General features: G+C 40.4%; 1 protein-coding gene across 4 annotated transcripts in view; it reads left to right on the top strand.

The window, feature by feature from the left end:
- The first annotated feature begins 497 nt into the window (after positions 1 to 497).
- Positions 498 to 25,299, top strand: part of camsap2a (calmodulin regulated spectrin-associated protein family, member 2a) — a 61,352-nt gene continuing 36,550 nt past the window's right edge. For all 4 annotated transcript variants that reach the window (XM_049588118.1, XM_049588117.1, XM_049588116.1 and 1 more), the window contains exons 1-2: positions 498 to 1,124; positions 6,587 to 6,846. In XM_049588118.1, coding sequence (XP_049444075.1) covers positions 986 to 1,124; positions 6,587 to 6,846 — 399 coding nt within the window. In that variant the 5' untranslated portion in view covers positions 498 to 985. The remainder of the gene's footprint in view (positions 1,125 to 6,586; positions 6,847 to 25,299) is intronic.

The raw sequence follows: 25,299 nt of genomic DNA, 5'->3' as shown, positions 1-25,299 counted from the left end.
TCATGCTTTACATTGTACGGGGTGTGGCTGGAGAATTTAACCCTGCTACTACAAGGTATTTTAACCACTGGCTGGTCGTCAAGTGGTTTAATTACCGATCTGACGTCAGGTCGAGCTGTCAAAATTATGAACATATGGTGACATGTTCTTATAAAGCGTCAGGCTTCTTTGTTTTGTTTTGTTTTCTGGCTGATTGTACGCAGACTGTCCCCTTTTCACGCTGCATTCAAATGCTCATCGAAAACTCAACCATTAATCCTAAAATGTGCAGTTATGAGGAATAAGGACGTGAAATGACGAGGTTTGGATTTGTGTGTTGTCATGGGGTAAACGTATGACATAGTCCTCAACACCATACAACTTTAAATACATGACACTATGAAAACAATACAAATATAACAATACAACACAGTCCCCAAACAAAAGTCTTAACATTCCCGATATCTGTGAATGTACCCACCGCGCATGCGCATTGCGCAACAAAGGTGCTAGGCTTGGAGAGCCACAGTGCGGCAGGAAAACCGCACCACGGCACCAAAGAACAGAAGAGGGGAGGGAATGCCAAACACATACGTTATCCATACAAGACTACATGGACGTGAAAGGGAGAAGCCGTCTGCTTCCAAAGAATCCAAAGAATGGAAATATATCTGTTTCCATTCCAGGTGAAGACCAGCTTTTCCTCTGAAATCCAAGGAAACCTTCCCGGCTGGGTCTGACGAAGCCCATTTCAACTGGTAGACGGCAGTATGGATGAAAGACGCCAAGACTAGCGACTCATTGTGTCAACGAGACTGAATAAGACAAAAAAAACCCGCAGTCTGTCTTGTGTTTTATGACTGAAAGGACCCGTGAACAGTCTGCGGAGAGACACCGCATCTCACCGTTTTACACCCGTTTATTGTTTTCCACGAAATTCCAGTAGTGGGATGCGTTCGCGTTGTGTTGCTTCATAGGGTTCAAGAATTCAAATTCAGGGAGAAATATGGGTGAAGTTCAGGATATCAGGGATGTTAAGAAGACCTTCGTTGCCCCAGCAATAAAGTCTTTTGAGCACTATGACCTCTCCCGAGCCAAAATCTGTTGCAGCCTCACATGGCTGGTGGCCAAAGCGTACGGGACAGGTAGGTGCATCATTGTACCTCAGTGTAGTCTGCTGCACGCTGCATGGATGGTTTTGATTTTCAAATGCATGCTTGCCAGCATTTTAATGACTTACTACAGGAGCTGATGCAATACGTCTTAAATATGCCCTTAGTTTGAAAAGGCTCTGACATGAAAACAAACACAAAATGCTTTACACTGAAGAGACATCATAGATATCCAGTGTGGACCCATCACTGAGTACCCATGCCAGCATTCTGCACTTGTATCCCCTGTAGAAATATAACAGTGATTTTCCATCAGAGTAAAACCAAACACCTTTGTGTTATGTTGCCCATTGCGGATCATCTTAAATAAATTGCCCTTTGGAAAGCCAATAAAAATCATCCCTAGAGGACACATAAAACCAGCTCTCTGTGCTGGATCCTAGTGATCAATAAATATGTTGTCCAACATAATGGAAAGGGAGTATTCAGTCAGTGTAGAAACATGCAGATAAGGTGTCCTAAATGATGTCACCTTCAGGAAACAGCAATCCAAATTTAGGAAGAGATGCATCACATGGGAGATTTTTTATACATTGTCAGCAGGGTTTTTATAGCACACAAATGCTCTGCTTGTTTACGGTTATGCGGGGTAAATGAAAAGGCTTGTGGCTGTAGTCAGCAACCCTCACAGAAAGAAATCAATAGTACTTTCAGAAATACAGATAAATGCTTTTCCTTGTGGACTCTCATAACTTGCCTCAGTTGAAATCACTCTTGATTCATATATATGACAGTATGGATTTAACTCCGAATATGAGGGTAAAATTTGTTTTAAAATTAAAAAGTTGTCAGAGGTTTCTTTTGTTATAGTAGTATTAAAAATTGACAGACATGGGGTTTTTAAATTTGATCGAGACCAACTCTTATCTTGGAGAGAGATGTGATGTTAACGTAGGGAATGTATGCATATAACCTGGTTCTACACCTCTGGATGGCCACCCACATTCACACACATTTCAGTCTGATTATCTGGCTAGTGTGGGCAATACACATAGAAAAGAAGAGGGTTGTAACACCGTGGTCCAGAGTCTCACCTCTACATCATCACCCTAGGGTTCAAAATTGATTCAAAACAGCAAATGTGGTGCTTTGTTGTTTGTTTTTACCTTAAATGGAACATCTTTTCTTGCATCTAGTTGTTTGTGTTAGACTATACTGCTGCTGAGAAACTTGCTGCAAAATTTGTTCCACTCTAAATGATTAAAGTCAATGCTTCTGTAAAGTTTTACTGTGTTGTTTAATGGGGCATTGAAGTGGACTGTGCATTCACAGGCAACTCTTTTTGTATTGAACATATAAAATGTATTTGATTGTACAACCACAGTATTGCATCAGTTTGACTTCAGATGGATGGATGTTCTCTGTCACACAAACTACCAAAGGTGACACATAACTTCGATCACCCTCTGTTGCCCAACAGTAGAAATTACAACAACATGGATTAACAGTATCTCTTTTCATCAACATTTCTGTCACAACCTCCCTTATACAGTTGTGACTCTAGGAAATGGTTATATGTTACTGACACACACACAGTTAAGTCACATTTTCACAGTGTGAGCAGCAGGTATTTATTAGAAATGTGTAGTGAAAAGATAATGCATCAACATCTTTCATTCTCAAGAGTGGAAATGTGCTAAATTGTGATGTCCGTCACATGGTTTCTGCATCTCTTTCCACCCTTAAGCAGCTCAAAATGCACATACAATGAGTGAGGACTGCTTGCATTCTTTTAGTCTCTTAAAATTCTAGTCAAGTGCACCACTGCACATGTTGGCATTCATGCTATGCTAGGTGACAGAGCCAGGGCTGATAAGGTGGCATCAGTGAACAAAGATGCATAACAAGATCACTTTTCTTCTGAGCCATTAATGTGGAAAAACTGGTATGATTGGCACTGTGCTTTTATAACGCTTAGCCCTAGAGCTACAATTAAAGCTGTAATGCGCAGCCTCTGGCCAAATGAAGAAAATAAATGCTCCGAACACTCCCGGCAAGTGATTGAAAAAAATCAAGTCACTGCTTTCACTGCTTCTTTTATAACTTCTTTTTAATTGACCTTCTATATGTATTCCATTAGGAGGGTATCTGAAAGATGCTACAAAACCACATTTCAGATTAAGAACAATGAAATGTAGAATTCTTAAAATTGCACATTTGTTCTTATCGCAGCTGAAGTAACTCTAACAGAGAGTGTCGCACTGAGGATACGGTCAAAATGCACGTTCTCTGGTTGTGTTATGTCCTAATTTTGCTTTTATTTCCCATGTGACACAAATCACATGTGTGACCCACACACTAATGTATATGAACTTATTCCAGCATTCCCATTACAGTACCTAAATGTGGGTCATTTACCTGAATCAGAGCTGTAATTTGGACTTGATAGTCAACTTTATTGATGTTCAGAGAGATGCATCAAATCATTCGAAACACATATAACGGAAGCAAAATATGCTCCACTAAAAAATGAAAATGAGCAACAGTTTGTCCTTAAATGCCGTGCTCCATTCACTGACACTGAAGTGGAAATGATTTTTGTCTAAAGCTGAGTCCTCAGGCAGATCTCTTTGTCAAAGGCCTTGGAAATACAGTAGTGTGCGGTTGACTAAGTTACGGCTCTGCACAATTGAAAGTGGGAGCTTTTGAGAGTTTTTATTTCCTCTGCCCAGCAGAATCACCTCTTTAAAAAACATGTTTCTTCATACAGGTTTAGAATCTGTTTAAAATGCTTAGCCCCTGTGTCGAACAGCTCCGACATCTCTCATTTAGAGTTAGGTGGGGAAACAGAATTACACTCAGAAGCTGACTGTGTGAGTGTTTCAATCAATGGTTTATGATCGCAGTCTTTATGACTAAAAGTACGAAATATAAAAGATAATACAAAACTACAACACAAAAACATCTATGTAGGTGGCCCTCCGAAATAACTTAACAGACTCAACAGCACTTAGTAACAGAGAGAATCTGTCTTCATAAATGCAAGGTGCAAGACAGTCTGTCTGTTAATCTTTTGTATTGTGTTCTTTCCCATTCACTCTATTATTCATTTTGATCCCCATAACTGAAGTTATTAAAATACAATTAAAATAACCAACTCAGCTCCATCTGTACGAACAGTGCGAACGGAATGATGTTCCTCTGCTTTAGCCACCGAGCACATTATTCCTTGTGCTGTGTTGTAATAGCCCAGTGAACATGAGATTCCTTGCATATCCTCTGTGTATTTTCAATCAGGACTGAATGAAATGGGCTGATTCCAAAAATACAGCTCTCCAGAGAGAGAGAGTTAGAGAGAGGGAGGGAGCGAGAGTACAAGAAAGAAGGAGAAAGAGAGGGAGAGGGAGAGCAGGCTCGTCTCCAGATCTCTGCCTACGCTGCTCCGAATACTTCACATGCATCTGCCTCATTACACCAATGCAGGAGTGCATCAAGAATATGCAGTCCAGTAAATGCAAGATGTAGCCTGTGCAGCAGATCATGTGCTGTTAGAAAAACAGCACAAATGGAAACCACTGTTTAATGTCCGATATAACTTGGGTACACAAGCAGAGCTAAGAGGAGATTCACTGTGACCAGAAGCTGTCCTGTTTGAATGCTGGGTAAAATATTGGGGTGAAAGTTTGTGCAATTCTTGCCCTTCGTCAATGCATTTAACTCTAAACAGCAGCTGGAATATTGTTGTAAAGCAAGGTTTCTTGGACTTCCATGCATAAACAAAACCTTAAATACCACAAATGTAATGACATATCAATCAAAGATGAATCACTAGTAAATTTTATGTGCAATCTTCAATCAAATATGACTGATGAAATGATGCACGTTATGTTTTCTGTCTGCAGTGAACACCATGGATCGATGTGAACACTGCTCTTGTCGTTAGAGTAATGTGATATTTAAGCTCAGCTAACTGAGCCACAAAAGACAAACACTGCTGACTTTGTAGTCTTATTTAATAAGCAGGTACATTACAGTGACAACAAGGTCAGCGAATACTGGAAGACACAATCAGGGCTCAGGAAAAATAACATGAAATAAAAATGTGATTTGTAAGTTACCTGAGCAATATGTGAACACGCTGCCAGCTCTAGGCGTGCTGCTCTGCAACTCAACATGATCTCTGACCCTTCTATGGAGGGTGAAGGGGGAGGGCTGGAGAAAACATAAATTTCTTTGTTTGGATCAATAACATGAATATAGTACTTACAGGAAAAGGATATAACCTAGATAGTCCATCTGTAGATGACCTTGTTGATAGTGGTCAGTCCAAACAGGTGATTCATTGACTGTTTTGTGCGCATGCGTGTGTGTTGGAGGATGGGCAGCAGTGTCGGAGTGTAAAGATGTCAACACGTGGCACATTTCTCTCCGCACACATCCAGGCAGTGATTGAAATTTACATCTATTCTTCTGCTGCTGACACAGCGATGAGCTCTGCATCTGGATCTGGAGTGTGCGCAGATGTATTTTCATGTTTTCACACAACAGCAGCAGCATCCTATTTGGAACTAGGCAATCTTTTTCGTGGAAAAAGAAGGATATGCATTGGGTTGGCTCTCACAGATATTTTCTGTACAATGCTTTTCAAGCATTGGATTATAAAGAAAGGTTCCCAGCTCAGCAAACACTGGCAAGACAGGTACCAGGCACAGGCAATAAAAAACCCCAATGTTTTTGAATTATTTGTGGACTATCCCCTTGCAGTGGGCTTGCTTGAGGTGATACACGATACACACACACACACAAACACACACACACACACACACATGCAGGCAGGCTCCCTCTTTGATGAGGCAGGCAGTGAGAGGGGTGTTCCCAGGGAGCTGGAAGCTGCAGAGATACAGACTAGATGAATCGATCGGGTTCCACTCCTCCTGCAGTTGCTATAGCAACGCTAAGGTCTATCCACACATATCTACGTCAAGATATTGTCAAAGCATGGCAATGAAAAATGAAGCGGGCCTGCCAAAGATGGCAGGGAGCACTGTGCGCTGAGAGGAAAAATCTTCCCAAAAAAGCCAAACTCTGTTACAGGTTATCAGCTCTGTATTTACACTTTTTGTTTCCACAGTTTGCAACAGAATTTAAATCACTGCTTGTGAAAAATGGGTGAAAGGCAGTGTTTTTTTTCTGCTTTTATGTGCTTTAACTTGCATCTGAACTTTTCTTTGGTGTTACTTACTTACCGTATTCTTTATCACACACCTCTCTGTGAGCCTGCCGAGCTGTATATTTCGTTGATGGTGGTGATTTTTATGATGTTGTAAATTAGAAACATGCTACTGTGGTGGTCTTGGTTGCCATCATGTTAATATCTAAAGTGCAAATTGTTCATATGCCTCAAGTGAAATACATTAGTGCCATGTTCTTTTTATTGAGCGTCCCAGGAGATCAGAAGACTCTCTAAATCTCACTGTCTCCCCTCCCTCTTACAGACAGCATCCCAGCAGACCTAAAGGACCCTTTCTACACAGACCAGTATGAGCAGGAGCACCTGAAGCCTCCCGTGGCCAGCCTCCTGTTGTCTGCGGACCTCTACTGCAGGGCCGGCAGCCTCATCCTGAAGAGCGACGCTCCCAAGCCCCTGCTGGGCCACGACGCCGTCATTCAGGCACTGGCTCAGCGCGGACTCTACGTCACTGACCAGGAGAGGCTGGTCACTGAGAGGGACCTTCGAAAGAGGCCTCTTCAAATGGTGAGAGAGCTTTTTAAATCCATATTTGAGTTTCAGGGGTGCTGGTGAGATTGAAATGGGGATATACAGTCAATTTTGTAACTTCCTGCTTTGCATATTATCTCATAGTGGTCTTCATATCTAGGAATTCCTCCAACTTTCTATTTTGAGTATTCCCAGCAGTAGAAATCAACACCAGCTCCGTCCCGTACAGTGATAGCAACTTTTCTTTTTCTCAATCCCTGAGGCATATTTTGCACATCTTTCCTCATTCCTTCATTCCATCCAGCTTGCCTTTCAAACTCTAGTTAACCAGGAAAGAGAACATTCTGAAGAAGCAAGGTACAAGAACAGGAAGCTGTGCCCGCCTTCACATATTTGTGCTCGCATGCACTCGTGCACAAGTTGGTTGATCCTGCTGTGTCCCAACAGAGTGGTATGCTTCAAATGTTATGTTTTGCTCTTGTTGCTGCCTTTAGTCAAGGTATTTTATTTTTAAGAGTTAGCACAGGTGTGTAGAAAGAGCTGAATAAGTCAAAATAGAGATTAAATTCAATAAACCTTAATAAATGGACCTTTAAGCTTACCGCTGATAATGATCAGTGCAGCTGTTCTAGTGGCATGATTTGTAAAATGCTTACTTTGTGGTCATTCAGTTATAAGTGGTCAACCACTGTGACTTCGGAAATGAGGTTCCCATCCATTTTGCATTGTGCACTTTGAAAGAAATCACTTCAGTGTAGTGGAAAGCACATTTTTTTCTCAATGGCCAATAACTTCGTATAATAGCAACAATTTGTACAACACATTTGATTTCAAATATAATCCAAAACCACCACAGCCCAGTAAACAAGTGCAGTAAACCAACACAGCAACAATGAATAACCAGTATAAAAGTTACAAGACAGAAGAGGTGTAATATATTCAGTATTCCAGGTACAGATTTTTCAAGCCTGTCTGTACTGGAACAGCACAAGCTGACTTAACCCCGAAGGCATCTACTGCCCTGTGTGCATGTGTCATCTCTCACCATCTTTATAACTCAACTGTTCTGTGCTGGAGCTCACTTCAGAGGTAACTTTGCAGGCATCCAATTGATTGAGAACGAGGGATCCTCATTATTTGGGGGCAAAGTCTCAATAGGAAGCTTTACTGCTTCAGTGAGTTGCAATTGAGACACGATTAGCACACAGTTTGCCTGCAGTCTGTTTGTAGAGTCTTGCTGGTTTTAATTTCCCTTGTATGCTAATTCAGAAGTTATTTAAGTTTTGTTGGGGTTTAGATTCCAGGCACTTTGTTTAGTGAAGACAACAAGTATTTTTAGTGCGAGCTTATCTCACATGTTGTATATGTGCATGTGTGTGAGTACAGAGTTTTCTTCACAGTTTATTTTCTGGTCCAGAGCTGAATAGGGTTTTACACTTGATTTTAAGCCGGCACAGTTCACGACTGAGTGGTTTGCCAGAAAGCAGCGGGGTGTGTGTGTGTGTGTGTGTGTGTGTGTGTGTGTGTGTGTGAGTGACTAAGTAGGTTGTTATGAATGTGAAAATGAGCTGCTAGAAGATTGTGAACCTACCTTCTGCCATTTCATTTATCTATGTTCAATTGTTCCATTTTCCAGCCTTAAATTCTGCGTTCCTCCTTTTACTCCTCCCCCTTTGCCACCGCCCTAACAACACTCTCTTTTTGTCTCCACTTTTGCTTGTCTCCCTTTCCACCATCTTGCCCCTCAATCCATAAAATTTCCCAAACCCCTTCCCTCTTCCATCCCTGGGGCTTCTTTATCCACATTTCTTACTTTATTCTTGCATCTTACCTCCATCTTTATTCCTTCCTCCTCTTCCAGTGTTCCTCTAGTCCTTTTTACTTCTATTATTAATCACTCCCATCTATCACATAGATTCAGATCTAGATCTACAGAATCATGGCCTGATAAATGCTAAAGGTTAAAAGGCCCAGACACACCCAGTCGATCTAGAACTAGTGGCGACAAAGGCAGACTGTTGCATCGCCTCACATCACCTGTGTCTTTAGAAAGTTGCACTTGAACACATCGCAAACACTACAGCCAATGGCCAACTTACACTTACGTTCTGCACCTGCATGAGAAGAAATACGTCTACAAACCAGCAGGCAGCAGTAGTCTGTCTTCTTAATTCGGAAAGGGAAGCCGGAAGACCGACAGGACGGATTCAAGATGCTAAGTAGCCAGCTAGCATATGAATGACACAAGAGGATATTGAAAGAATAAATGATATTTACCGTGTGCTAGTGAACAGTAACACAAAGAATTACAAACATTTTCTGCCTAAGAGCTCAAGGGCTAAAAATGATAATCTTACCTAATTTAGTCATTTGTTTACTTTCCACATTTCTGTTTCCCTTAAGTTCTTGCACTTGAATGCATCGCAAACATTACAGCCAACAGCCAACTTACACATACATTCTGCACCTGCAGAAATGAGTCTACAAATCAGCAGGCAGCAGTAGCCTGTCTTCTTTATTCAAAAAGAGAAGCCAGAAGACCGACAGGACGGATTCAAGATGCTAGGTAGCCAGCTAGCATATGAACGACACAACCGCATGTTGAAAGAATAAGTGTTATTTACTGTGCTCTAGTGAACAATAACACAAAGAATTACAAACATTTTCTGCCTAAGAGCTCAAGGGCCAAAAAGATCATCTTACCTACTTTAGTTTTTTGTTTACTTTACTCATTCCATTTCCCCTCTTATGCACTGAGCTGATCAGCCAATCAGCTGGATTTTTACTCACCAAAGGGCTCTACTGGCTCAGAGGTGGATTCAACATGTCGAATCAGCTGAAAAAAGCTGAAAAGGGCGAACTGTGCTGGTCACATCACAAAAACTAGGGCGACAGATGCTCACCGACGGCCTGACGTTGACAAACCTCTGACTGCCGGCTTGGTGTGTCAGGGCCCTTATTGTTGTAGCCCAGCTGATGTTAGACAGATTTGTTAGCCTTATTTATTATTATTTTCAGTGTTTTTAATCAATTTCAATGAGATGAGAAACAAAAAATTATGCAAAAGTGTTATATATTGCTTACTATCAAGACATCACACTCTTGAGACAGTTCATGTGGATTATCTGCTGCACATCGGAATGACAGCTCAGGAGGGGGCTCATCTATTATTCAGAAACTGCTTCAACATCTAACTAAAGGTTGACAAGGTGACCAGCAGCTGTCCAGGCTCAGTGCTGCGGGGGTGTGCAGAGACTTCAAGGAGAGTTGGAGGAAAACATTTCTTCTCTGAGAGATAGAGAGGACACTTTAATGGTTTGATAGGCTCACCTCAAAGAAAAACACAACTGGTTTTAGTCCTAGAGCAGACTGTGAAAGATCAAGAGACTGAGCACCTTCCTGCAGTTCTAACTGTAATCTGCTCGGAATAAGAGCGCCAGTAATGTCATTAAATGTTGCTTCGTTGCATTTTAAGCTAAGCGTTTTTTTGTAACTCAGCAGTTTGCATAAGGTGGAAGAATTTTAAGAATAAGCAACTTACGGGGATGTGCAAGGGAGCTTTAGTAGGTCAGTCAGCAGCAGAGTCAGATGCTGCTGATGTCTTGTCTGACACATGTCATAACTGAGAACATTCGCTGACATTTTCACGAGGTTGCCAAACTGACTTCGCATTTTAATCGTATTTTTTCTGTCCCTGCTCCTTCTCTCTGTCACTGCTCTGCCCACTCATCCTTCTGTCTTCAGCCATGTGACGGATTCCCACATGTGAAGATGATCGCAGTAACCGCCCACTCGGTCGCCTACACACATTCTGTATCGCTGACGCTCTCCTCCACCTGTAGTGCCTGCAGAGAATGAGGGGAGAGATGTGGAGGTGGGCTGAGGATCTGAAAATATTATTCTAGCATTACACATTACAGCCCACATGAGGCACCGCTGTGCAGGTATTATAATAGCCAAAATTCATTATCAAAAGGCTGTAATTGCTCAGTTTGATAATACTAGTTCTTGGCTGTGTTCTTTTCAAAGTGGCGGTGCTGTGTGATCAGCTTTGTTCGTGGTGGTTGAGTGGAAACTCTGGGACAATGGAGAATTCATCTCCAGCACACACAAACAACAATCATACAAACGGGTACAGGGAAATTATCTGCATGTCACTTTCTCTCAGATTGTTTCTTTGCAGCTGCGGTCAGTTAGAAAACGTAACATCAAAGCTGGTAACCATTATCGTCTGACAAACATTTCTGAATTAAAGACCAGTATCTTGACTTGATGAATCGACATGCTAATCCATCCCCGTTGCTACGGAGACGTTAGATTGAGTGGGATGAGAATGACGTCAAGATCCAGAAAAGCCAAGGAATCAACAGCAGATGATGAATGAAAATGAAGTCTGTTTGCTCCTGCACATACGCATGTGTGTAACTGTGTTGTTAAGTACATCCGAGTGTATTATCTGTGAAGCTAATTGCACAGTCTAGAGTGGCACAGAAGTGCTCCTTGTGCCCTGCAGCAAGGCAGAGAGGGTGATTATTGTATAGAAACAGTGGCTAGCATATTCAAATTTAATTCTATTTACTCTGGGTTCTTTCACTCAACATGAGCACTCTTGCAACAACACTCCCACTGGAGCACTGATGGTTAATTGCTTTGCTCAAGGGCACCTCAGCAGTGATAACGAGAAAGGGACTAGCATTGCTTTTTTCCAGTTCACCGGTTTTTAGTTGTAAAGATGCAGGATCGTTGTTTTGGATTTCAGTAGATGGTACAGGTGTTCATTTAATTTTGTGTCCACCTTTACTATTAAAAGAGCCTTTATTAGCCAAAAAAGGGGGAAAAATATGTCTGTAATTGCTCAATATATTTGAATAAAGGGAACAGCCTATTAAGACCAAATTAGCCCATCAATATTACAAGTAGGTCCCAATGAGCATTCATTCATATGATTTACTACAAGGTGGCTACTCTGCAGTGGGCTATTTATAATTACTTAGTACTTTAACTTTGCAGCATTGGTGGTGAAAGCAAATAAATCTGTCCGAACATATTAAATCCACTGTTTTCCTTCAAGACTTGTCCTTTTTTGGATTCGGATCCATAGCTAGCCAAGCTAGAGAGACTTCTGGCTAGCCACCACTACTAAAGTTCAGTAAAATTTAGAGGGAAAAGCACCAGGTCGTAGATGTATGACGCCCGTTTTGGTCAATGAAATGTAAAATATGTTTTAATTCAATGTATAGGGTACACATTTTTACAGTTGTATAATGCAAGAATCACTTTTGGCTACAACAATGACAAATTAAAATCTCATGTTAAAAAATAACCATTATTCATTTACATATAATTTCATGTCAAAGCCACAGGGAGCCAATGGAGAGGGTCTAAAGAGCAGCTCTGAAGCCGCAGGTTACCAAGTCTATACTCTAAGTACAAGATAATGAATACAGCCTGTTCTTGAGAAATCAGAGCAGTATCTAAAATTAAATAAATAAATAATATATAGGAAGAAATAACAGGGTCACACAATAAATGCAAAAAATGCAATGCATATGGCTCTTATTAAGACTATCATCTACTAAATGAACTGCACACATGACGAAGTGTGCCGTGATCTGAAGCACCACCTCTGCTTCACAGTTTCCTGGGGAAAAGCCTGTCGATCATCCACAGGAAAGTAACTTGGGGATGTATGCTTTACTTCCTTGACCTCATCGTGGTGAGGATCGATGTTCTTCCAGGCTGCCGAACCTTGAATGTCACGGCTTTAATATTTAATAACGCGGTGGTAAATAGGTCACGTTGCTGCCTAAAGTTTTTAATGTAGTATATAAATCAGACTCTTATCATCTATCTATGCGCAGTGAACTACAGAGAGGAAGAGGCACAGCACCTTATATGGCGTCTGAGTAGCTTTATAAGCTATATGGGTGTGTCTGTGACTATATGTCAGTAGAGCGATAACACAGACACGTTTATAGTCACACTTATGTTAGAGAATGCTTTCAAATCCAGCATTAGTGGCAAATGTGCCTCTAATGTGAACATGAGCCAGTTTATTCTGTAGTTCTTGTTTAAACCACGCTACTTTAGTGTGAAAGCACTCTGATTTTTTTTTTTGTTTTCGTGAGCCTTATGGCAAATTATTAACAGGCCATTGTAATGTGGAACCAACTCCCATGCTGACTTTCTTCTCAGTTGTTTGCCACTTGTAGTATATTAATAAAAGCACCAGTCAGAGTCACACAACCAGGGTCTGAAAATGAGCTTTTTGTCACAATCAGGCATTGTGGAAGGCAAGGCTTTTGTTTTATTTTTTTGTCTGCCATCCAGAAATTGTATCTGCCACCTTTTAAATCTATGTGCTAAATGAAGCAGTAATATTTAGATCATTTAAACATCATTTAATGTAAAGAATAATGTCAGACATGTTTGATACAGCTGATATATCTCATCTCTTTATTGCTGGTTATTGGTTAGAATTCAGTGAACCTCCACTGTCAATCAAAACAAATGCGGTTCTTCAGTCGATAGTGTTGCATCTAAAGCAGTTATGACATGTCTGTCTGTTGTGCCTGTTCTTTGTCTGTCTGCCAAAGTGAGAATGTGTCGCGCCTGACGTTTTTTCACACCACTGCCAACAATATAGGCGCATTTGGTGGGTGCTAGGTGCTAATTTCAGACCCGGCACAAGACTGATGTTTTGGGCAAGTTATTTGAAAGCCAAAACATTCACTCATTAACTCCTGGTGAGCTGCTGACATACAACACAGGAACATCAGATCATTATCACCATCAAAAATCGCTCTTGCAACTGATAAAGCAGCATTATTACTAATGCTTAATAATGTTATTATGACTTGTCAATGTCAGATGTTCACCTATGTGTGAGTGAGTGTGCATGTGCCGACTGTGCATGCAGCCTGTTGCAGTTGTACATCTGTACATATTTCTTAGTTTTAAAATATAATATATAAAATATATATCGCACAGTGGCGATATATATTTTATTTTAATTTTTATTTTCTATATCTTAAGTACTAGTGTTAAGCATGGTAGAATAATGCACATTATATTTTTTATTCTAATGCACATTTAATTTTATTTTATTGCTTTATATTTACATACTTTCATTCCCACTTCTTGTAATTCTCTGTTTTTACCTCAGAGCAACTGTAACCAATCATAATTTCCCCTCCGGGATCAATAAAGTATTTTTAATTTCTGATTTCTGATGTGCAAAAAGTAAATGTAAAGGCCTGATCTTCTTGATAGTACTAAAAACAACAAGAAACCAATTAACAATTTAAGTTTAGAAACTCAATCAGACGCACATTAAGTCCAAAGTGTAGGATACAAAGACAATAGTATATAAAACATTTAAAAAATATCTCTAATACAGAAAAATAACCACAATGCAGTTGTAAGCTATATGAAAAGAAACACTGAAATATTGTGTAGAACAAAAGGAAAACCACAATATAGTCCACAACCACACTCATTTTTCATGTGATAGATAATGTAATAAAATATTTGTATGATCGGTTACTGTGTTTCTATGTGTGTTACAGCATTTGATCAAGTATGTAACAACGGCATTGTGCTAAAGTAAATGTAAGCATCAGTCTGTAATGCAAAAACTTCCCTAAAAACAATCCCTAAATATACATTTTAATATTTAAAGAATATTATATTGATACTCAACACACTATACTCATTTTAAAAAGTGTTCAGTGCAGGTTTGCTGTGTGACAGATTGATTCATCAACTGTACAGCTGGGATGAATAGAGGTGAATACACTTCCTCCCATGTTCCCTCTCCTCTGCTTCCTCCATCACAACCCCTATTGGGCAGGCGCTCCGTTTCCATGGTTACACTCCAGCAGGCAGGGTGTGTGTGTGTGTGTGTGTGTAGGTGGGTGCAAGAGTGGGGGTGCTTATGCTTGCATATGTCGTATGCGCAGTCTGTGCTTGTATGTGCAGCTATGTGCAGTGAGAACACTGCCGCGCTCTGAGGCGGCGAACAGTGAAATCCTGGATTGGTACAAACAGGCAGATGGCATTTCTAAGGCACTGCATCACACACAAAGATACACATCCACACACACACACAGACACACGGTGAAGTACAGAAAGCCAACCTGAGTGCTAGGCAGAAAAAAATATCTCTCGACATCAAACTAGCTTCCTCTGTCCTTATTCTCTCCCTCTGCACTTGATCTCATGAACAAAGACGAGCTGAAGCAGCAGGGTGGAAGGGAAGCCCATCCAAGTACTTTCTGTCCTCGGCTTCGGCGAAGTCACAGCCAGTATGTTATGCTCAGTGCCAGCGGCGACTCCCAGGCAGCACAGTATGGATGGTTAGGCAGGGAGCACATTATGTGATGTTCTGAGTCCTGAGCATCTTTCTGTACTAGATAAGACTGTGCTTCAGACTGATTTATCTTTTTTATTTGTCTGCAAAGAACAAAACAGTAATGCTGAGTCCACTTGATGATGGTTGAGACAATAACCCTGAACACGGGAGCCTAAATTTTGTCTAGAAGCCTTTGAACAGTGCAGAGAGGAAGACCAAGCTTATGTTCCGTATCAGGAAATTTGTTTGTCAATCTATATATTATTCAAAATGAAGTAAGGGGGAAAAATCAGTCAATTGCATCCAGGAGATAGTGTGAGCCCAGGAGCTTTGTCTTCAGAGGGAACATCTCCTGAAAGGGTTACCCAAGGCAAATTGATCCCAGGTCAGGGGCCAGGCTAAGAATAATTCAAAGTAATCTGCCGTATGGATCGTTGTCTTTGGTCTCCTTTGGAGCCAGGCCCTGGAGGGAAGCTCATAGATGAGCGCCTCCTGGTTCAGCCTCAAGAAGTAACCTGCCCTTAGACACATTTTTTTGTTGAGGAAAAAAAAATCTCCAGTAACTACTTAACTAAGTAGTTAACAACACCTTCATGTTCTCAGTTCAGTGTCGGAAATTGGAAAGTTTATCTAAATAAAACCACACAGGCTCAGATTTCCTCACTTGTTTGAAAAAGATTATTCCTCACATCAGCTTTAACAAAACGTTTGAAACGTCTGTGCAGCAGTCATACATGAAAAGGTAGCAAGTAAAACTTCTATGCAGATTTTGACCCATGCTAGTGCTTAAATGCTATATATTCTGATCTGGTGTAATGGCACAGTAAGCTTATTATACTAATAGGGAAAAATCTGTGTCATTTTCTCTTCAGAATGTAGCGCAGGGGATTTTGTGACAAATCGTTCTCACTCTGCAGATCTTAAAATATTCACCTGGTTCTCCTTATTACCGACATTACAAATGCAAGGTTTGGTGAGGCTATAATAGCACTTAATCCGTAATGAATTTATGCTGCTACAGATTTGGCCCTGTGCAGAGCTTTATACAGGAGTCTCATTTTCTGAGATTAAATTAAAGGAGCGTTATTGTTGGTTATACTATTGTAGTTTGGGCTTTAATTGCAATTTACATATGAATTAAACGTCAAATGTGATTTTGAAATGTGTCAGCAGGTACAAGAACAACACAACAAAATGGCAGTAATGGATTCATAATTAAAATGAAGTGACTTCAGTCAGAGAACAGCCTTGATTGTTCATATAAACATGATCATAGAAAACAATTCTCTCTTTCCCACCACATAAATAGCATTTAGCACAACCTATGTGCAGCCAGAAGAAAGACAACCATGATCCTACGTACATTGGTAAAATCAACAACACTGCAGAAAACTGCTTTGTTAAAGACCCAGTTTTAGGGTTCTTGCAATTAAATTTCATATAGTGTAAAATGGAGACTATGACAGGAAGAGAAAAGCAAGGTTTTTTGGACAAAGACAGTGTGTGAGAATATAGAACTTTTAGAAGTAGAGCAGAATTATGTATCAGATTTAGCTAAGAGGAGGTTTCCTACTGTTGCACTTTGAAATCCTATCTGTATTGTTGCAGGGATTTAGTCTGAGCACCAGGTAAATGTCATGTTTATGTAAAATGAGTGGTACTTCCCTTTAAACTAAATCAAACAGTATTTTATCACCACTCACACATGAAACAGTTTCAACCCAGAAGGCCTTGCTTTTCAAACATGATGGAAGGATTTGCAGTGCAGGCGTATCTCCAGGCTGGGTCAACACTGGCTGGTAGCCATGATCCTGTCCCCAGATAGTGTTCTAAGGTTAGCTTTGAGGTTTCAATATAATTGCTAGGTTGGGTCTGGAGCATATGGAGGGGGAAGGTATTCTGCTTAAAAGCTCCGTTCCCACAAATGAAGCCAGACCTCACAGTTGGTATTTTGTGCCTCCAAAATGGGCATGTGTGCAATTGTGTGCAAGAGCTTTTTTTATTTCTGCTCACCATTGGGTGAGCTGTGAAAGGAGTTGTGCCATCTATGTGCCATTCAAGAATGAAACTGCAGAGAGAAGGGATAGAAAAGGAAGGTTTTATGTTTCTAAAGGATTTTTGATACTTGTGGGGGAATTTGTCTAACTTCCAGTTAGTTTAGGGGAGATGCACCAGTACCTGTGTGACTGGTGGCTGAGTAACTGTGTTTACTGAGAACAGTCATGGTTCAATTCATTCAGTGGTTCAGTTCAGTTCAGTTCAGTTTGACTTTCACTCATCAGGTTTTTCTTAAAACTTTCACCTCAATTTAGTTGTAACCAGGGTTGGAAATGAACTGTTTTGTCCACTTGCCTCTGTGGCTGGTGGATTCCAAAATCTACCAGCCATTTAATAGGCTACTATTGTTATTTTGGCTGGTGACTCAAGCAGATCTAGCAGCCACTTGCATATTTTACCAGCATTTGGCTAATGGCTGATGCTAATTTCCAGCACTTAAAGAAAATGGCTACTTTAGAATGAAAATACAGACAGTACTTACTGGCCCTCATGAAAGTGTAATAAAACTCCGCTAACGCATTTCAAAAACGTCAGAAAGGCTCGTCCAATGTAATCCAAGTGCCCTGAAGTCGGGGCAAGCAAAATTGACTTGAAAAGACGTAATTTACTCCACTTTAATAGCATAATTTCTCACCGTGGTCAGTTAGCCTGCCCTGTAGGCGTGCTGTGTTTACATGGCAACTCGCGCAAGACTAGCTGATGGCTAGTGGGGGTGCTAGTTCTCGAATCTCTCCTGCTAGTAAATTACGTCTTATTCTGGCTAGCTGTTATCCTCCGATACCCCAAATGTGTTTTGTGGATTCAAAAACTACACTGGACTTCTTGTCAGCATGAGGGTCAGTAAATACTGTCTGCGTTTTCATTCTAAAGTAGCCATTTCCTTTAAAGTTAAGGATTTCCTGCTATAGCTGGCTAAGGTATCTGTCACCTTGTTGCAAAGTTGGTACTTTTAGTAAACATTAGCAAGTGCATAAAATAAAAGTTCTCTTTCATAGCATTCGTTTCGTGTCTCACATTGGGAAGGCTTACAGCGTGACCTTGTCAGACACTCACTCATGCTACTCAGAGAACCGGGGTTATGCAAGTAACCTAAAGTTTTTCTGTTTTTCGCTTCATGCCTTATTGAGCTGTTTGTATTGTCAGTAAACTGTACGGCTATGTTGACATTTCTCTCTGTGGACTATCCTGGTAAAACAAAGGTTACATTTTAAACACAATATAAATTATGGTATATTATATCCTTGAATTAAGATGCCACGGAACAGTGCTCTGTGTTGGCTATCACACAACTTCTTGTGATGAACTGATTTCTTTCTTTTTATGTTGCTGTTGGAAACAAACTATAAAAAGATCAACTCTTGAACTTTGTTGCATGTTATCGTCTCTTTCCTGTTTTCAATAAAGCAGGGAATATGTATTTATACGAAAAAGTGCTTTTCTCCTTTAACTTAGTACTTGCGGTGACCTTTAAAAGAGAAGAGGTACAGCTGAGAGCTTTTCCATGTCCAGTTGAGTTGGCGTGAAGTTACCTGAAGCTAGACAGATTCAATTTTTAGACATATGCCCCAGCATGGAGCCTCTGGGTCTGGACAGGAGAGCTGTAATACTAAAAGCAGACTGCATTTCAATATTACATCACCCCTGTCCCCTGAGCTAATGTTGAATCAGTGTGTGTGTGTGGTGCGTGTGTGTTTCCTCAGTCCTGAGGAGGTCCAGGAAAGCGCAGTGCAGAAGTTTGAGGATTTCGGGTTTTTTAGTTCAGGGTCATTTTCTGCTCCCACTTTCTTTGATGGAAGTTGCTAAAAAAAACTTTTAGGATTATTATAAATAATCAATGAGGCCTTGCACTCCTATAAAAAAAATAAGGCACAGACTGATCATTAGCTGTGAGCCACTGGAGCCCCCTAAAGCTTTTACTGTACGTTGTGGTAAAGACATTACTGTTGTCATTACCTCAATTTAGATCATTTTGCAGTGGAATAAAGCTGTATCGATTCCCCAGAACCAAATCTTTCTGAGATCCTTTACAGTACCAGTGAGGGAGTGAAGCATTGTGCATTAGCTGCTACCTGGGTCACGCCACAACAAGCAGCGCAGAGCTCTGACAATAGAGATTTTAGCTTATTTAACAGACACACAACGCTGAGGTGAAGTGCATCACATGCTATCTTTTGTAGGTCGCTGCAGTTTGTTTTTGCACTTCCTCTGTGCAATGTTAAATCAGGCTCCTACGGTGGATTTTCATCTCTCCTCTTTCACCAACGAGAAGCCGTATTAAAGATGAACAGTGTTTGCTTATCTCCCTGGGTGGAAATACAGAGAAGCAGCGATGTAGCGGTGCAATAAAAACAGGATATTGACCATGAAGGAGCATCTTCTTACCACATGAGAAATCAAAACAAGATTTATGGACGTAATGAGCTTAGATGAGAAAGCAAAAAATAATGCTTGTGTGTGTTTGTCTGTCTTTGTGTCTACGAAATGGCCTGTGACTGTTTAAATGTATGCAATTCATTCACTGAAGTGTGATTAAAATAACTAGTCATTATGGTTTTCATAGTGAGCATATGGGAAAGGCAGTATTTTAGGGAGTATGCAGAGACTAAAGGTTAGAGAAACAGTCTTTTTTAAATCCTTGGGGGGATTCAAATGGAGTAAATCAGCAATATTTTTCCCTCTTGCAGCCAGAGAGATAACCTTAAGCGAGGCATTTGATCCCAGAATGCTCCAGTGGGGCTGCTCAGTGGCTAGCAGTGGAAGACGGAGGTTGTGCTCCAAGGTGTGGATATGTGTATAAAATGTGAAGAAAAGCAATGCTGAAAGAAAGCATATGTGCTCAGCAGCCCTAAAGGTTGAAACATGACATCATGGGGTCTTACATAGGAAACAGCCCTATTGCAAACGACTGGCAGGTCTTCTCTGACTAGAAAGGCTAACCCTCACCCTGGGCAGTGAAGAATTTACCTCTTTCCTGCTTCCCATTCTTCCTCCATCTCTTCTTCTACTACTTTTCTCCATCTAACCACCACTGTCACTCTGCATTCATCCAGTTATTGGAGCTTCTTTTCTTCCTCCTAGCTTTCACCTGACATTTACTCACAGTCAGCTGACCCCGCACTGACCATTTCTGCGAGAGTTACACAGTATGGCAGTTGAAGCACTATATGCTTTGTGAGCAGTGAGTGCAGAAGACCTTTACAGAGGGATTTCCCATATTTATTCAAATAAAATGAGACAGTTGTATCTATTTTGATGAACCAAAAAAGCTTTGTTATCAGCCCTTTATCAGTTCTTCAGTGTTGGTTTGTCTGACAGTGGCACCCCTCGATATTTTTCATGGGGGTGGCCAGATGGGTTGACTGAAAACTTTGGAGTGGCCCACCAAAATCAACAAGCCATAAGTTAATTTCAGGAGTTTGCTTTTACTATTGTGGTATGCTGTATAGGCTAGTTAAAAAAATATGTCAGTGTAGGAATCGCATACTTTGGTTTCTTATTTTACAATTAATGTTACTAATAATCTGGTGTGCACAGACTAGTACTGGTACACTTTCCATTTTGGTTCCACAACTGTCCTGTTTTAATGTGTTATGTATCTATATGTGTTAGGCGATACATTGTTCTTCAGTTGGCTAGTTGTCTTTGCCTTAAAGAGACAAATGTACAGCTTTAATTTGAAGGGGTACATTGATTGAAGAAACAAAGCATTTACTGGGAACAAGCCTTCTCAAGTATAAGTATAAGGGAGAATCTTGGGTACCCGCAGAACCCTTTTTCATTCAGATGTCTTGAGGTGAGAGTTGAAAAATGGCCATGCCAGTTGTTCCCTCGCCACAATTTCACCTAAATTTGGAGCATTAGTTAGCCCCCTATACCAACAAGCTATACTGACAATGGATGCTTTAGGTTGTCTAGCTTAAAAAAAATAGCGTGCAACAGCCTCTTAAGCCCTTTTTACACAGAGATTGTGCTTTAGTGCCACTATGAAGTCCCTTCTGTATGCTGCCTTTGTATTTTTACACAGAACCAAACAACAGCGCTGTGTGATGTTAGACTGCATGCCGGCATCGTGGAAGCAGAAGAGGTGCGATGGGTGTGACATGTAACACAAGAGTGTAGGCTTCTAGTATGACATATAACAGATGAGTCGGCGACGCTTTATAAACAATAACAAATGCATTAAAATGGCAATAATAATAATCATTTATCATCTCTGTTTTATGGCAGTCATTCTCGTCCTCTGTTGGGATGGTAAGGTGCTCCCAGATCGCATCTTCAGTAGTCGTCCTTCTTTGAGTTAGCTGCTAACTGCTATCAGCTACTTTTTAAATCTCCCATGGTGGGTCGCACGCATAACACGTTGTCAAAAAGTTACACCTGTCCCTTTTATATAGACCTAATTTCTGAGCTGTTACTACCTCCGATGCCGACTTAAAGGCGAGATAACTCTGTCCTCCCATTCCACAACTGTATCTTTTACACAGAGTAGAGGCATAATGGTGTGAAATTTCCGCCTCGAAAAGGCAGTGTAAAAGTGGCTTGGGGGGGGCACTACTATTATATGATAATAAATCTTAAGCATGATATTGCTTAATGTTGACTCACCTCACACATCAGGTAGGAAGCCCTGATGATAGTTCATATAGCACCTGTGCATTATAAATTGTATTAATGCGGCATTTTAGTGTCCCAAGTGCAATTCTAGCCTCAGGGCTTTCTATCCTGACATAAAGTCAGAGATTGAAATGTTGAATAATGTCAAGTTGTATATTTGTGGCATAACAGTGGACATGCAGAAGATGCCAGCCTCTCCATCAGCCTTCAGAAGCCCATGTTCCTCACGGTGTCATCACTTTGAAGTACATGTCAACAACTTCAGTGCAGCTCCAACACTTTTCCTCAAGAGCCAAACTCATTACACCCTTTAGCAAAGTGATATTAAAATATCAAAATTGAAATGTTGACTGTGACCAAAAAAAAAAAAAAAGTCACGGTCAACATTTTTTGAAAACTGCAATGGGGGAATATGTGTCAGTCAGCCTCCCAAACAGCCAACGCAATCTCCCCATGATTTCAAGCTGTTCCAGATACTAAAACATGTTTCAAGCTGTTTGCTCATTTTCAATTGTTAGAAATGCTAAGCAGTACTGCTTGTTTTCTTAAACGGGGCTCTAAATTTTGTTTTGTTTAAAGATTTCTAGTAATTAAAAGTAGGTAAACATAATTAGATGTTTAGTGATTTTCTTGACTCTGTGTAAAGTGCCTCACTCATCACTGTCTTTGTTTGGGTCCTCCTCCTTCTCCACTCTTCTCTTTTTCCATTTAATTACAGTTTTAAACAGTTTGAGTTTGCAGAGATGGATCAAAACTCTGGCTTTCATGCTTTCAAGTATTGTGTCAACTCCAAACTGCTGCTAATCACTAACACCTCTGAATTTTAAGTGCTGAATGAAGCTGTTTTGTCTCATTATGAAGTATGCACAATCCCAGAGTCAGAAACACAAAAATCCTGGAAGCATGTGGTCTGACGCTAGCCTCTTCCTCCCACACAATGGCCTGGTGTCATTCAATATGATTAGAGACTGCAGGTCTGTGGTCTGGTAAACAAGATTACTTCTCCTTGTTGTCATTTTATCTCATCAGGCCACAGCAGATCCAAATCAATATCCTCAAATTGCTCAGCAGAGGGGAGGAAGCTGGAGGCAAAATAGGCCTTTGAGGAATGATGCTGGTCCCTTGGCCTTTTAGAACTCAGTTTTGCCTGGAGTTGATCATTTGTAGTGGAAATACAGGGCAGATTTGTAAATGTGCTCTACAAATTCATAACAGGATGTGTAATGTGTACATGCATTTAGCTGTTTGTGTCTGGGATCGTGTTTTACAATGTTTGGACAGGCTAAATGAAGGCCAATAGGAAGCATGTTGGCAGTGTGTTATTAAATGGGATTGGTTTGCTGCTGGGTTGCCAGATCAGAGATAGTGGAAATTAAGCATTAAGCTAATGTAGTGTCACAAAGCAAATTCATTTCATATCTAAAAATGCACTGTAGTTGCTAACCTGACAGCCAATATTACAATATCATTATACATTTTGGGGGAAGAAAATCCCTTGGTCTTTCCAGCTTTCATCAAACAAATGACACACAGTAAGAAGAAAACATGAGCGAATAATATGCAAAACAGCACACATGAGTGGTCCAAGAGGAAATGAAACACTTAACCAAGCAGTCTGGCTTAATCTCTTCTGCCTTATTATCAGCATAAAATGACACATTGGCTGTTAACGACAGAGTGAGGGAACACGCAGCTCTCCAACATCACTTTCATCATAAAACCCTCCACTGATATTTTTCATACATTTTTCCTTTTCTCTGTCTTGCACTGCATCTCTGTGGATCTTCAAGGGGCCGCTTTAACTGTACGCCTGATGAATCGGGTTAGCTCATGGAAAACCTGCGGCCCAAGTATAAATATTTGGCGTTTTGATTCCAGGGTAGTGTTTGGTGGTTTCCCAAAACAGAGCAGACTAATAGAGGGAGTTAAAGGTAGGAGCCGAGGACTGAAATACACAGATTACACAGTTTGCCGTACCCATACCACCATGCTGCAGTAAAGACTTTCCACATTATCTTATATTACTACCGACATTGCAAATTAAAGTGATTGATTACATGTCAGCATAGTGTCTTTCTTAAAATTTGCTCAGTATGTAAACATGCATGAGTTTAAGAGTTGACAGGACTGTTTCCAGATGATATGAAAAGCTCTGTACTTGTCTGTTTTGACCCAGAGAAATATTATTTTAATGCTAAATTATTTTTGCTGCTTTGAACTTGCCTTTCATATCATAAAGCCTGTTTTTATGATGTAACATAGCTAGTTAGCATACACTAATTAGGCATCAGTCTTCAAAAATAAACTTACAAACTAAAAACATATTTATATCTGCAAGCAAGAGAAGGGAACCAAGCACTGGTACAACGGGGTCACAGAGCTGTCACTGAGCAAGTCTAGTTAAGATCGATTGATGTCATGATCAGGACATTACGTTTGGGGAAGTGTCCTAGTTACAAGAACTCATTGTAGTTAAAGGAAACAAAGGTGGACTGTTGGTAGGAGTGAACACCTGTCTGAGGTGTCAGAGTCATACACAAATCCATCTTAACAGCCTCTTTCTTATGACTTAGTTGCAGAGTGAGAACATAGAAGATTTTCTGTGCTTTGTCAAAAGGGCTGGATGGTTTGCTTCCAGAGGGTAGCTTCCAATTAATATTAACTGATGCACTCCAAATTTAGAGTAAAAGCTTTCTGTTAATTAACTTGCCCACCTATGCTTTTATCTGTGATATGAACTGACCCACACACTATATATGTATATGGGGTTTGAGTCCCATAGGCTACTGTTCTTTAATGTAACAATGGAAATTATGTGCACAATTTAATTGTTTGTGACTGCCTTGTTGCTTCGATTTTGATCTTTAAACAGCAAATCCCAAACACTTCTCTTGCTCAGCTTCACAAGTTATTAGTAACACCATTATTTCGGTCTTCCTGGACCTTTATCAATAGCGTTTAAAGTGTTCAGGATTTTCTGTTCAAAGAATCAAGTGATATTTTCCGACACACCTGCATCCGAGACAGTTGGATGTGTGAATATCTCTCTCTTTAAAACGAATTAGTTTGATTTTAATGGAAATTTTAATTTTTTTGACATGTTTGTTTTAGAGTTTACCATTCTCCTTTGTTATGGTGGAACAGACACTGACATTGGCTCTGTAATAGAAGTTTACGAGCAGAGTGGTGCTAGGTGATCCAAAATGTGACTTTACGTATGCCTCAAGTAGTTTTTAGCTGTTATCATTTAAAGATTAGCCTGATGAGTCTAAACAGCTGTGGAATGCTACACAAGCTACTGAAAGCTGAAGTTGGTTTCCTTTGCATCTCATGAATAGGTTAAATTAATGAAAAAAGTAAACCCTTTTTCTGCATTTACTCAGTTTTGAAAAACATTGTACCTCATCCATGAGGTAGTCTTTGTTTTTTGATGGAAACCAGACCAATGGCATGACTAGTAATGA

Source organism: Epinephelus fuscoguttatus, linkage group LG10 (assembly GCF_011397635.1).
Source record: "Epinephelus fuscoguttatus linkage group LG10, E.fuscoguttatus.final_Chr_v1".
In the NCBI taxonomy this organism is placed as follows: domain Eukaryota; kingdom Metazoa; phylum Chordata; class Actinopteri; order Perciformes; family Serranidae; genus Epinephelus; species Epinephelus fuscoguttatus.
This window is presented reverse-complemented; position numbering and strand designations above follow the sequence as displayed.